Here is a 15,129-nt window from a genome sequence, read left to right as displayed (position 1 = left end):
AAGAATGTCTGTTATATGTGGGAAGGATTTTAAAGGGTCTGACAGTAATAATAATAGATTGTCGGCAAAAGCTGCGCTCAGGTGCATATCTTTCCCTACTTTAATGCCCGTGTGGGTGAGATCTAATAGCTTGGAGTAAAGTTTCCATCACTAATAAGAATAGAGTGGAAGACAAGGGGTATCCTTGGCGTGTGCCGTCGCATATTTTAAAGGAAGGTGACAGGGTACCATTTACCTTTATACACGCGCTTGGGTTATTATATAGTGTCATAATGGCTGTGATAAATTGCATTGGAATGCCAAAGGATTCTAGAGTAGAATCCTTTGGCATTTTAACTCAGTCAAATGCTTTTTCCGCATCTGTACCCAATAAATTTTTAAAGCGAGCATGGAAGATGGCGTGTATAACCCTAGTGGTGTTATGGTTCCCTTCCCTGCCAGGGACAAATCCAGCTTGGTCTGGATGTATTAATGAGGGGAGATATGGACTCAATCTTCTAGCCAGAAGCTTTGCCCAAATTTTAACGTCCACATTCAAAAGTGATATGGGTCTGTAGCTGCCACAAAGTTCAGGGTTCTTCCCAGGCTTGGGTAGGACTGTCACCACAATGCTTGTGGTGGTAGGCTGCCTCCAACAAGCAAAGAATTACACCAGTCTGTCATGTGAGGTACTAGTACTTTGGAAAATTTTTTGTAATAGCCTACAGGGAGGCCGTCAGGGCCTGGGCTTTTACCTAAGGGGAGTGAGTTGATAATTTGAAGCAATTCATTATCAGTGATAGGGGCAAGGATTTTCCCCTGATCAGGGATGGGAGCGATAATTTGTTTAAGAATGCTTTAGTGCGGTCCGTAAGGTCCAAGTCCTGATCTCTATGTTTACTGTTTAGATTGTATAGGTCCCTTTATTAGTAGAGATTATGGCAGATACAAACATACTGGGGCACATTTACTTACCCGGTCCGTTCGCGATCCAGCGGCGCGTTCTCTGCACTGGATTCGGGTCCGGCCGGGATTCATCAAAGCAGTTCCTCTGACGTCCACCAGGTGGCGCTGCTGCGCTGAAGTCCGCTGGAATGCCTCGAAATACACCGGCCTATCCAAGATGAAGGTGAGTGAAATTTTCGCGACACAAATTTTTTTTTAAATGCGGCGGTTTTTCCGAATACGTCGGGTTTTTGTTCGGCCACGCCCCCCGATTTCCGTCGCGTGCATACCGGCGCCGATGCGCCAAATTCCGATCGCGTGCGCCAAAAACCCGGGGCAATTCAGGTACAATCGGCGCAAATCGGAAATATTCGGGTAACACGTCGGGAAAACGCGAATCGGGCCCTTAGTAAATGACCCCCACTATCTCTTTCCTTTTTTAGCAAGTATGACATCTGTTTGTTCCCTCTATCCCCCATGAGCGTAGTAGTTAAATTTGGCATATTGGACCCTTCTCGCTTCCCTGATGTTGATCTGGTTTAGGAGTTCATTTCGTAAGCTATTTAATTTATTTTGTCTTGTTATACATGTGGAGCGTTTATTTAGTATTTCAATTTCTGAAATCTGTTGTAAAAGATCGTTTAGTGTGGCTGTTCTTTGTTTCTTTAATCTGCAGCCAAGTTCTCTTAATTCTCCTCCTATGACCCCTTTGTGTGTTTCCCAGGTAATAGTATGTGTGGTGTCTGTTGGTTTGTTTTCTTCAAAGAAAGTCTGGATTCTTTTAGAAAAGAGATTAACAGTGTCTGGTGAGTCTAATAGTGTCTCATTGAGACGCCATGCATTTTTCTTTTTGGGGAGGTTTGCGATAGATAGCCTGACGTGTATTGGCGCATGATCCGATACCGTCATTGTGCCTATATCTGCTTATTTAATGCTATCGATATGGGAGGATTAGCAGAAGATATAATCTATTCGCTGATAGGCATGATGTACAGCTGAGAAATGTGTGTAATCCCTACTTGTGGGGTTTAACAGTCTCCAGGTATCCACTAAATCTGCTCCCTTCAGTGATCTGAAAGCTAGGCTAAGCGATTTCTGTGATTGTGACGATATTCCAGAGGAGCAATCTAATGTAGGTTGTAGAGCTAGATTCAGATCGCCCCCAATGATCTTAACTCCCTCTGACAGTTCTTGTATCTTGGTCAGCGTTTCTCTGAGCCAGCTTGCTTGTTTTTTATTTGGCGTGTAGATGGACACCAAGGTTATTACAGTTGTGCCGATTTTACCTTTTACTAATACACATCTTCCATCTGTATCAGCCCATGTCAGAATGTGTGTAAAGGGTATAGATTTGGAGATAAGAATGCTAGTGCCTCTTGCTGCTTTCTCATGAGCACTGTGAAAGCGGTGGCTGAATTTATATTTTGGAAATGATGGGGTTAGCCCATGCTTAAAGTGCGTTTCCTGGATAAGGCAGATGTCAGAGTGGTCATTTCTTAATAATGATAAAATTTGAGCTCTTTTCCGGGGCGTATATCATACACGACCGACTGACCGTATATCATACATTACCAACTTGTGCACTGTAACAATAACTGAAAAACGTTTAAAACAGAAAAACATGATTTAAAATAAACAAAAAAAAACTTCAGACTTAAGACAAATCTAATGCTGGGTAACTGGAGAGGAAAATGAGTTGGCAGAATACTTCAGATGTATAGGTAATATCTGGAATACCTAATGTATCGTTGGAGGAATATAATTCAATAAAAAAGGGGAACAGATAATTAGCATATCAATTGTAGCACTGTACCTATATGCATATAGGTGTCACGGGTGGACGCGCTCTATATGCATATAGGTGTCACCCGTGCCTCTCGCTCCCCGCAGGCGCCGCGCCAGCGCGTCTCACCTCTCCCCGCTCCCGAGTCCCGGCCTCGCTCCGTGTGCGCGCGGTCCCGCGCCTCAGGGCACGCGCGCGACACTTCCAGGAAATTTAAAGGGCCAGCGCGTCATTAATTGGCGCTGGCCACATTGCCCAAAATCTATATAAGCCTGCCTCTTCCTGCAAGCCCTGCCGGATCTTTGTGCCCCACAGCCTTAGAGAAAGCTCTGTTGCGATTTGCCTGCGTTCCAGTGTCTCCTGCGTTCTAGTGTCTCCTGCGTGCCTGACTCCCTCCGTGTTCCTGCGTTGCCTGTCTACCTCCGTGTTCCCGTGTTCCAGTGTCCCTCCGTATTGCTGTCGTGAGTTCTGTGTTCCCGTACCCTGCTGCTTGGATCTCCTGTAGCTGACCCCGGTTTGGATTCTGACGTTGCATCTCTGCCACCTGCCCTGACCCTGTGCCTGGACTGTGACCCCGAGCTTGACTGCTGTTTCTGTACCTCAACCTTGGCCGCCACTGCAGACAAGTCACGCCTGAGGAACGACCTGGTGGTACCACGCCCCAGCTTGTCTAACCCGCTTTGCGGCGGGCTCTGGTGAAAACCGGGTACCACTTAGACTCCGGTCCCAGGTAGTGGCTTGAGTCATCGTCTGCAGTGGTCCAGCGGATCCACATCCCGCAAGCCTGACAGTAAGATCCGGCCATGGATCCCGTCGAGGTTCTGTCTCCTAGCAAGCCTGACCTCGCTACTATTGGGATCCACCAATCCCGGCAGATTGCTGCGCAGTGTGATCAGCTGGAGCAGGTCACTGCCATGTTGCAGCAACTATTGGCCAACCAACAACCGCAACAGGTTCCGGAAGCTGCTCTAGTGACTTCTACAGCTCCGACACCTCTCCCTGCTGTTGAACCCAGGATGCGCTTGTCCATGCCCAGCAAATATGATGGTGATCCTAAGATGTGCAGAAGTTTTTTAACTCAGTGCTCCCTGCATATTGAACTTATGCCGACCCAGTTTTTTTCGGAGCGATCAAAGGTGGCGTTTTTAATAAGCCTACTCTCTGGGAAAGCCCTGGCCTGGGCTACACCCCTGTGGGACAGAAGCGACCCGGTTACGGCTTCTCTCTCAGCCTTTGTGTCCGAATTTAGGGCCGTGTTTGAGGAACCAGCTCGGGCCTCCTCCGCCGAGTCTGCCTTATTGAACTTGCGCCAGGGAAATTCCTCCGTGGGAGAGTATGCGGTCCAGTTCCGTACTTTGGCGTCAGAACTTGCCTGGAATGACGCCGCCTTGTCTGCCGCTTTCAAGAAGGGTCTCGCCTCTCATGTGGAGGACGCTCTGGCCGCTCGTGATCTTCCGTCTACTCTGAGTGGTCTCATCACCTTGGCCACTCGGATAGACGTGCGATTTAGAGAGCGTGCGGAGGAATCACGCTTCGAGCAACCTCAAGTCCGTCCTCGACGCCTTCACCGCTTGGCCCCGGTCTTCCAAAGACCACTCCAGCCTCAGGTCTTACTATCCGCAGAGGAGCCTATGGAGGTGGACAGAGCTAGACTCTCCTCCCAGGAACGCATCAGAAGGCGCCAGGGTAACCTTTGTCTTTATTGTGCTAGTCCGGAGCACTTCATCGGGTCCTGTCCTATCCGTCCTCAGCGTCCAGGAAGCGCCAGCACCTAGGGTTCTTGGGAGAAGCGTCGCTAGGTGTCTGCCAAGCTTCTCCACGTCTGTTGATTCCGGTGCTTCTCAGCGTTGGCGCCAGTCCACAGATCCAAGTCTCTGCGTTCCTGGACTCCGGCTCTGCAGGGAATTTCGTGTATGCCGATCTGGTCTCTCGGCATCACATCCCAGTGGTTCGCCTTGAGAAGCTATTGGTCATCTCATCCGTAAGTGGCCAGATCCTCTCTGACCCGGTCTTGTACCGCACCAAGCCTCTGTCCTTGCAAGTCGGAGTGTTACACAAAGAGAGACTGTCCTTTTACGTGCTACCTCGCTCCACGTCCTCTATCCTGTTGGGTCTTCCGTGGCTGCAGCTCCATGCTCCTGTTCTCAATTGGATGACAGGGGAGATCCTTCATTGGGGTCCTGAGTGCCGGTCCCGCTGTATGGGAGCTTCCCTGCCTGTACCTGTATTGGCCTCCTCTCTAAGAAGCCTTTGGAGGGTTTACCCACGTGCTACCAGGACTTCTCTGACGTCTTCTCTAAAAAGCAGACTGAGACTTTGCCACCGCATCGACCCTACTATTGCCCTATTGAGTTATTGCCGGGCACTTCTCCTCCCAGAGGCCGAGTGTATCCACTCTCCGTTCCTGAGACCACAGCTATGTCAGAGTATATCCAGGAGAACTTGCAAAGAGGTTTCATACGGAAGTCCTCCTCTCCTGCGGGTGCAGGATTCTTCTTTGTTACTAAGAAGGACGGCTCCTTGCGTCCTTGTATTGATTATCGTGGACTTAATAAGATCACGGTTAAAAACCGCTACCCTCTGCCACTGATCACAGAACTGTTTGATCGCCTGCGCGGTTCCAAGAGTTGGATCTTCGCAGGGCCTACAACCTTATTCGTATCCGCAAGGGCGACGAATGGAAGACAGCATTTAACACCCGAGATGGTCACTTCGAATACCTTGTGATGCCTTTTGGATTATGCAATGCTCCAGCTGTCTTCCAGGAGTTTGTCAATGACATCTTCAGGGACCTTCTGTATACGTGTGTAGTGGTCTACCTGGATGACATCTTGGTGTTCTCTCCAGATCTCAAGACTCATCAATCTCACGTACAGCAAGTCCTAGGCCGCCTTTGAGCCAATTGTCTCTACGCTAAGCTCGAGAAATGTCTCTTCCATCAACGGAGTCTACCTTTTCTTGGTTACATCATCATCTCCGACAGGGGTCTCCAGATGGATCCTACCAAGCTGTCTGCCGTTCTTCAGTGGCCTCGTCCAGAGGGTCTTCGCGCCATTCAGAGATTCCTGGGCTTCGCAAACTACTACTGTCAGTTCATTCCTCCTTTCTCTACTCTTGTTGCCCCCATCGTGGCACTCACCAGGAAGGGCGCTAATCCACGCCTTTGGCCTCCAATGGCTGAAGAGGCCTTTGCAAAGTTAAAGTCCGCCTTTGCTGAAGCTCCGATCCTTTCTAGACCTGATACTGAGAAGCCTTTTATCTTGGAGGTGGACGCATCTTCTGTCGGTGCAGGTGCTGTGCTTACCCAGAAAGGACCCAGGGGCCGAACTCTTACGTGCGGTTTCTTTTCTAAAACTTTTTCTCCTGCAGAGAAGAATTACTCTATTGGTGACAAGGAACTTTTGGCAATCAAACTTGCCCTGGAAGAATGGCGTTATCTTTTGGAGGGTGCTCACTATCCAGTCTGTGTTTATACGGATCATAAGAACCTTTCGTACCTCCAGACTGCCCAACGTCTTAATCCCAGGCAAACCCGTTGGTCACTATTCTTCTCCCGCTTCAATTTGATGATCCACTTCCGACCAGCAGAGAAGAATATCAAGGCAGATGCCCTTTCCCGTGCCTCAGATGTTGTTGGAGAAGAGCCGGTTCCTCAGTATATCATCTCTCCGGATCAGTTGGTTGCAGCCGCTCCTGTGGATCTTCGGCAGCTTCCCCCTGGCAAGACGTATGTCCGACCTGCTCTGCGGAAGAGGATTTTGTTTTGGGGACATTCTTCCCGCCTGGCTGGGCACCCTGGGGTGCAACGCTCCGTGGCCCTCATCTCCCGCTACTACTGGTGGCCTGACTTGGTCAAAGATGTTCGGGACTTTGTGGGATCCTGCACCTCCTGTGCTCGAAATAAGCCTTCTCGTCTAAAACCGGCTGGTCTCTTGCTTCCGTTGCCGATACCCAGTCGCCCGTGGTCTCACATGGCTATGGACTTTGTCACAAATCTTGCATCTTCTTCGGGCAATACTGTCATCTGGGTGGTAACAGACCGGTTTTCGAAGATGTCTCATTTCGTTCCTCTTCCAGGTCTACAGTCTGCTCCACGTCTTGCCAGTCTCTTCTTCCAACATATATTCCGGCTACATGGGCTTCCTCTGCACATTGTCTCTGATCGTAGAGTTCAATTTGTCTCCCGCTTCTGGCGCTCACTCTGCGGCCAATTGCAGGTGAAGTTGGACTTTTCTTCAGCCTACCACCCTCAGTCCAATGGTCAAGTGGAGAGAGTCAACCAGAGTCTGGGCTGCTATCTGCGTCATTTTGTCTCTGCCCGTCAGGACGACTGGTCCACTTTGTTGCCCTGGGCAGAGTTCTCCTACAACTCTCTGGATTCTGAGTCTGCTGGTGCTGCTCCATTCTTTGTTGTCTATGGAAGAATTCCACGCCCTCCACTCCCTCTCTCAGTTCCCTCGGATGTTCCTGCGGTGGAAGAATTGGTGCAGGACCTCAGCTCTGTATGGAGACAGACTCGTCTATCTCTACTTCGGGCGTCTGCTCGCACTAAAATCCAGGCCGACAAGAAACGCAGACCTCCTCCCGTCTTCTCTCCTGGGGACAAGGTCTGGTTATCTTCCAGGTATATCCGGCTGAAGATACCTGGTTAGAAGCTCGGTCCTCGTTTCTTGGGTCCTTTCGAGGTCCTGATCCGTATCAATCCTGTATCCTACAAGTTGCGCCTTCCTCCCACCATGCGCATCCCGAACTCCTTCCATGTCTCCCTGCTCAAGCCTGTCATCCTGAACTGCTTCTCCCGGCAAGTACCTCCTCCTACCCCTGTGGCTGACTCCACCGACACCTATGAGGTAAAAGACATCCTCGATATGAAGACAGTAAGGGGGAAGCGATTCTTCTTAGTCGACTGGAAGGGGTTCGGTCCAGAAGAGAGGTCTTGGGAGCCGGAGGACAATATTCTGGACCGTGATCTTCTGCAGAGATTTATTCAACCCAAGAAGAGAGGGAGGCCGAAGGGGGGGGGGTACTGTCACGAGTGGACCCGCGACCCACATCGCGGGTCGCGGGCTCACCCGTGCCTCTCGCTCCCCGCAGGCGCCGCGCCAGCGCGTCTCACCTCTCCCCGCTCCCGAGTCCCGGCCTCGCTCTGTGTGCACGCGGTCCCGCGCCTCAGGGCGCGCGCGCAACACTTTCAGGAAATTTAAAGGGCCAGCACGCCATTAATTGGCGCTGGCCACATTGCCCAAAATCCATATAAGCCTGCTTCTTCCTGCAAGCCCTTCCGGATCTTTCTGCCCCACAGCCTTAGAGAAAGCTCTGTTGCGATTTGCCTGCGTTCCAGTGTCTCCTGCGTTCTAGTGTCTCCTGCGTGCCTGACTCCCTCCGTGTTCCTGCGTTGCCTGTCTACCTCCGTGTTCCCGTGTTCCAGTGTCCCTCCGTATTGCTGTCGTGAGTTCTGTGTTCCCGTACCCTTCTGCTTGGATCTCCTGTTGCTGACCCCGGTTTGGATTCTGACGTTGCATCTCTGCCGCCTGCCCTGACCCTGTGCCTGGACTGTGACCCCGAGCTTGACTGCTGTTTCTGTACCTCAACCTTGGCCGCCACTGCAGACAAGTCACGCCTGAGGAACGACCAGGTGGTACCACGCCGCAGCTTGTCTAACCCGCTTTGCGGCGGGCTCTGGTGAAAACCGGGTACCACTTAGACTCCGGTCCCAGGTAGTGGCTTGAGTCATCGTCTGCAGTGGTCCAGCGGATCCACATCCCGCAAGCCTGACAATAGGTTTCTGCTTACGTGCTTCTAACAGTGGTTACTTCTAGGAGTGGAATAAGTCCCATGTCATTTTCCAGGCTTATTTTTTGGAGACTTTGTTTTCGACACCGTTTCCCATTTTTCAATCACCGGTAGTGGTGATAAGTCCAAGTGTTGCTCCGTAACTGGCATCCATGAAGAAATGTCCATAGGTGGGATATCTACGAGGTCCCAGGCTTTCTGCAAGTCGGCCGGGACTTTAATGGTGCATCTTTTGCCGTGTATAGCAAAGCTCAAGCCAAAGGGAAACAGCCATCTGAATAAAATCTTATGGTTCCACAGATGATCCGTTAGTGGGTGCATTAATCGCCTTTTGTATAGAGTTGAGGGCGCTAAGTCCTGGAAGAGGGCAATTTTAGTGCCTTCGAATTCTGTGTCTTTGGCCTCTCTGGCTGCTCTCAAAATATCTGCCGTATTCTTGTAGTTTAGTAGGCCGCATACAACATCCCTAGGCGGCTCTTCGGGCTTTGGCGGTGGTCGCAAGGACCAATGTATTCTTTCAATTACTATTGTCCTCCGTTAGGAGTGAGGCAAATATTCTTTTAGCTGTGTCTTGCAGGCCTTTAATTCGTACATTTTTACGCCAGCTTCTATTTTCTTGGTCCTCGATCTGGAGGATAGCCATGTTTAAACCATCGTCCTGTGTAGAGAAGCTGTGTGCGAGCACCGCACTGAAATCCACTATGGTGGCTTGGTTGTGCTCTAGAGTTTCCACCCTTCTAACCACAGATCTTACTTCTTCTTTGATCGTGGTAAGTTCCTTCTTCAACGGAGCTAGTGCCTTACTTAGCACTTTTTGTAAGATGGTTTTGGATAATAATTCAGCATCTGGTGCAGCGGTAATAGATTCCGTTTCGGCTGCACTGTCTGAAACATCCTGGTAATCGGATTCTGGGGGGAGTTCCGGCGCCATCTTGCGAGTCCTCGCCGGTGGCGTGTTTAGCTTTTTCCGGAGATATTTCTCGAAATCCCCTTGTTTTTTCTTACCCCTCGGGGTCTCGAAGCGGTCAGTGTCCTTCTCCATACTGGATTTTCCCATTTTGGAGGGTAGTGAGACGCTATATATCCGTGGTGCAGGGTCTGCTAGGCCGGAGCTGTCGCTTAAGCTTCCAGCTTGCTTCGCGGTCAGGCTCCGCATTTCCTGTATGATTATTTTATTACTAGTTATTATCAATTACATCTCAGTGCTAAAGCAATCATATTTAAGGTAAAAGGCATATTCAGGATAGGCCATCAATAGTAGATTGGGAGAATGTTTAACTTTCAGTAAGCATGTCAATAATTGGTGAGAATTGTAGTCGCAGAATTCCAACTTTTCAATGCAACTTTTAGCTGGTATATCACTAGTATATGAGGTCTATGTCATATAGACTTACGTTTTCATTTTTTTAGTTTCAACAACACATTTCAATTATTTATACATGGCATCATGTTCAAGAAGCGAACCTAAAGTTGACCTATCTGATAAAATTCAAATGCCAGGGGTATTAGTTTTTAGTATGATATTACAAGATGTAGAAAGCCAACATACCCTTCTTATAAAACACTGGAGAGATTAAGAAGGATTAAAAGGATGTAAAGGATGCAGTATCGATACCATACCAAAATATTTTGGTATGAGGGTTATCACCGTTATGTGAAGATAGACTTATACATTAAATTTTTTGCAACAGGTATTATCAAAGTCCGAGATACACTAGATTTTGAGAAGAAAAATAAATATTCAATAACAGTACAGGCCACAGACCTAAACAATGATGTAGAAGCGGATCCCCTGCGACAGAGGAGTAGTTTGGACACTGTCATCATTAATATCATTGTAAGTATTCTAAAGAAACCAAGTGTAAATATGATATACACCATATATGAATGTGTTTCTATTTTATTTACATAATTTAATTGCTTAACCTAAAGTTGAGTTTAGCTGTGTTGAATTCTGTAAAACATCTGCATGTCTGTGATCCATTTCTAGTTCAACGTGTCCTACTTCTCAATGCATCAGTTCGGCTGATTCTGCAGTAATCGCCATTAAAATTATCTTAATGTAGTAAAACTTTAAAAAAAACTTAATGAAAGGGACACTGTGAATGTTGTATATTTGGACTTTTCAAAGGCGTTTGACACCATGCCGCATAAAAGGTTGGTACATAAAATGAGACTGCTGGGACTAGGTGAAAATCTGTGTATTCAGGTAAGTAATTGGTTTTATGATAGAAAACAGAGGGTGGTCATTAATGGCACATTCTCAGATTGGGTTGATGTTACCAGTGGAGTGCCACAGGGGTCAGTATTGGGGCCACTTCTTTTTAACATTTTTATTAATGACCTTGTTGTGGGTTTACCCAGTCAAGTTTCAATATTTGCAGATGATACTAAGCTGTGTAAAGTGATTAATACTGAGGTCGATAGTTTAGCAGGGATTTGTGGAAGATTGAGGAGTGGGCAGAGAAAAGCTTAATGAGGTTTAATGTAGACAAATGTAAAGATATGCACTCGGGCCATGAAAACAAAAAGTATAATTATATCCTAAACAGTTAATTACTTGGTAAAAATGGAGCTGAAAAGGACTTGGGGGTATTGGTGTATGGTAAACTTAATTTTAGTGACCAGAGCCAGGCGGCTGCTTCTAAAGCAAATAAAATCATGGGATATATCAAGGGAGGAATTGATTCTCATGATAAAGACATAGTTTTGCCCTTATACAAATCACTGGTCAGACCAGACATGGAATATTGTGTACAGTTTTGGGCAACGGTGTATAAAAAAGACATAGTAGAACTGGAACGGGTGCAGAGGAGAGCAACCAAGATTATTAGGGAAATGGGGGGGAATAGAATACAATGACAGATTACAAAATTTGGCATTATTAAATTTAGAAAAAAGATGACTGACGGGAAACCTCATTACAATGTACAAATACCTGAACGGACAGTACAAGGATCTCTCCAAAGATCTTTTTATACCTAGGCCTGTCACCAGGACAAGGGGGCATCCTCTACGCCTAGAGGAGAGGCGGTTTAACCATCACCATAGACAAAGGTTCTTTACTGTAAGAGCAGTGAGACTATGGAACTCTCTGCCACAGGAGGTTGTTATGGCGGACTCTATGTACATGTTCAAGAGAGGCCTGGATACCTTTCTGGAGAGAAAAAATATCACAGGTTATGGGGATAAAACATTTATTTAATTCTTAAAGGTTGGACTTGCGTCTTTTTCCGGCCTTATATACTATGATACTATGATCTATAATAAGAAAACATGGTCAATTGACTCAAATACAAACATACAAAAACACAGATACTGGCTAGACAACTCTAGACAACATATACACTACTAATGATAATTCGGTCCGCACAATGAAGTAAGAGAAAAAGAAATCTCTTTAGAGAAATCTTGGCTCAGACATCATCGCTCATGAGCTTCTTGAACATCCATGTTCCATGACCAAGCTGGGAAGTTGCAATATCAAAACATTTTTAGTGATTCACAGCAAAAACAGTATAATTCTTTTTTATTCCTGGTAGAAGGACCTGACATTACATTCTTATTAAAGCCATTTAGCCTAGGAGGAAAGACATATATGCAATTTATTGGCTTGAGAACCTGGCATGATGTCAGGACCACATCATAACAGGTCTTTTAGAAAATGACATTTACATGTAGTAGACTGTCTGATGAAAGACATGGGGTAAAGAAGGCAATAGAGGTGCAGGCTGGATACAAAGGAGGATCTGAGAGTGCAAACTAGAGTGGGGATATTAGAGATGCAGACGAGTTATTGAGGATCATTTTGGGGTGCAGGCTGTATTAAGAGGCAGTATAGAGTTGTAGGCTGGAGATATAGGGGAATATAGAAGTGCAGGCTGGTTATAATAGAAAATATGGTATACATAATGAAAAAGGAAGACGGTTTAGACGTGTAGGATGGAGCTAGAGGGGGAAATAGAGATGTGTTTTGGTTATACAGCAGGATATGGGGATGCAGGCTGGAGAAAGAGGGGAGGTAGAGGTGAAAGCTAAAGACAGTGGTGCAGACTGGTTAAAAAGAATATATCTAGGTGCAGGTTAGATAATGAGGTGGAGGATCCTTGAGAAGAGTTGGAGCATGAGAAAGAAGGGAGAATCTGGTTGCAGGCTGTGAGAAAGAAGGGTTATATGGATGAAGTCTATACAAAGAGGTATACTTGGGTTGCTTACTGTAAAAAGGATATTATAATAATGTGTATAATCGGTCATGGGGGTGCAGGCTTTAGGAGAAATATGTGAGAAGGATATGGAGGTACATTTGGTATGATAAAAAGGGAGTCAGGTGCTGAAGGCCCACATCTGTAACCGTAAATATAGAGAATTACTGACAGCTCTTACTGTTTATAAAGAGGTTCTCCTACCTTGACTCCTGCTAGCTACTTGTGGACCTGTTTGTCTTGATAACGCTGAATGCTGAAAAGGTGAGTAACCACGAGAGACCAGGTACTGGATCAATGATAAAACCCATTAACCTATTTGTGTATAATAAGACAACTTTCAATGGTGCTGGTCCCGGGAGGGAGCCTCTTCTGTATTTGTCCAGCTGTTGAAAATCTATTTTTACTTTGATACAGGGCAACATCTCAGAATTATGTATAGTTATAATGAGTAGCTCATTTTTATTTCACTGTACACATGCTCGTAGCACCATCGAACGTTTATTCATTAAACCTCTTCTAAATTACCAAGATTATTAGGAATTGTTTTGTAGAGTGTGTGTCGGGTTTAGGAGAGGTTGCAATTTACCTTGCCTCCCTTGAGTACCAAAATGCCTTTCATAGATGTAATTCACATAGCATACCAAACTGTATTTTTACAATATCTTTACATTTTTAAATACCCACTTGTAACACTTGACATTCTTCCAAAAAATGTGTGCAGCAGGACTATGAAAAATGTGAAGTATTAATCCAGGTCTGCATCTGCTGGGCAGGTCTGGGCAGATCTTTTATCCCAAACAAACTTTCTTGACTAAGAAAAGTTGTAGCAGAAAATGATCATTCATCAATGGGAGTTTCTGTCAAAAATATGGTATTTGTGATATTTTGAGCTAGTCTTTGTCGAGATGAATTCTTGTAAATTTTATCAGATCAAGATATCTAAGGTAGTGGTGATCGTTGATCGGGGCCAGTACACCAGTCTTTTAAGTGGTACAATTATCTTTGATTATGGCATCTATGGCGTCTAATGGACATGGCGCTGAGTGTGACCATTATAACATAAAAGGAACTCACTATTTGTAGAGAGGGGCCAACTGCCAATGTACATCAGTCTGTTGGGATAGAATTGAGATTGTGAAATAAACATCTATTTCTTATTAAATTGCTTGTATCAGCTTGAAGAACATTTTTGTGTGTGAGAAATTAATGGAAGTGCTTTGTCTTTATTTAGTCTTTTAAAAAATATGTAAAAAATGACAATGTGCAATTCACTTATGCCACCATTAAAGGGAACCTGTCACCGGGAGACCCATTTTTAGCACTCCCCCAGTCCCCACAGAGCATAGTACATACACTGCCAAAGTGGTTTTTTATTAAAAATAGGTTTTACAGAAAAAAAGATGTTATATTGTACCTTTCATTAGCACCTGCTGTGTGACTAGGCAGTTGTCTTTTGGGAGGAGCTGGAAAGGAGCAGTCCCCCCCCCCCTTGGGGAACAGCTTCTCCATGTGACCTTTTCAAATATATGAAAACACCCATCACTGGGCTTAGCGACGCCCCCTGCTCCTCTACAGCCAATCCTGAGTGAGGGGAGTTATTCATATATTTGAAAACATGTTTCCCAAGGGTGGGGGGTAACTGCTCCTTTCCAGCCCCTCCCAAAAGGCAACTGCCTAGTCACACAGCAGATGCTAATGAAAGGTACAATATAACATATCTTTTTTTCTGTAAAACCTATTTTTATACAAAAACACTTTGGCAGTGTATGTACTATGCTCTGTGGGGACTGCTCTGTGGGGACTGGGGGAGTGCTAAAAATGGGTCTCCTGGTGATAGGTTCCCTTTAAACAAGGTCTACTAGAGTCATAATACAATAAAAAAAATTAAAAAGTTGCCGTTGAAATGGAGAGAAGCAAAAATGAAGGAACAGACAAAGGGTTTATTATTAACAACCAAATAGACTTGGTCATTAACAGGCTTGAAGACAATCCATAAATATTAGTTTGACCTAAGTTGAGTTGTCCCATTAACTGCCAATATTTATTGTGATTATGTTTAGCAATCATTCCTAATAGTCTTGTAATTATAGATTCCAGAATGCTTGATTCTCACTCACAATGCAATGTATTAATATATTTCCCAGCAACTGTCTAATTATCATATAACAAAACTAAGTAGTCAACATTGCCATTGTACATGTAATTATGACAAGAGACAAATTGGCCACTTACGTGAGTACTTTCTTTTAAATTGAAGCCAGGTTACAAACAATGTTTTGTAGCTGCAGTAACCAACACTTTAATAGCTTCCATTTGTCACTGTTCAAAAATGGTACTTTTCAGCTTTTCGTTCATTACTAACCTTTTATCCCCCATACATCGTAACCAACATTCCTTTAGTTACAAGGACTCTCTTTTGTCAGT

The 15,129-nt window shown here is 45.7% G+C and overlaps 1 protein-coding gene across 1 annotated transcript in view; it reads left to right on the top strand.

Annotated features, from left to right (window-relative positions):
* The window catches only part of LOC140127061 (cadherin-related family member 3-like), a 108,843-nt gene that overhangs the window by 74,559 nt on the left and 19,155 nt on the right, over positions 1 to 15,129 (top strand). Inside the window, exon 17 of the mRNA XM_072147276.1 lies at positions 10,192 to 10,337. Coding sequence (XP_072003377.1) covers positions 10,192 to 10,337 — 146 coding nt within the window. The remainder of the gene's footprint in view (positions 1 to 10,191; positions 10,338 to 15,129) is intronic.

This window comes from Engystomops pustulosus, chromosome 4, assembly GCF_040894005.1.
Source record: "Engystomops pustulosus chromosome 4, aEngPut4.maternal, whole genome shotgun sequence".
NCBI classification, from domain to species: Eukaryota; Metazoa; Chordata; class Amphibia; order Anura; family Leptodactylidae; genus Engystomops; species Engystomops pustulosus.
Note: the sequence above shows the minus strand (reverse complement) of the source record. Positions and strands in the feature narration are given on the sequence as shown.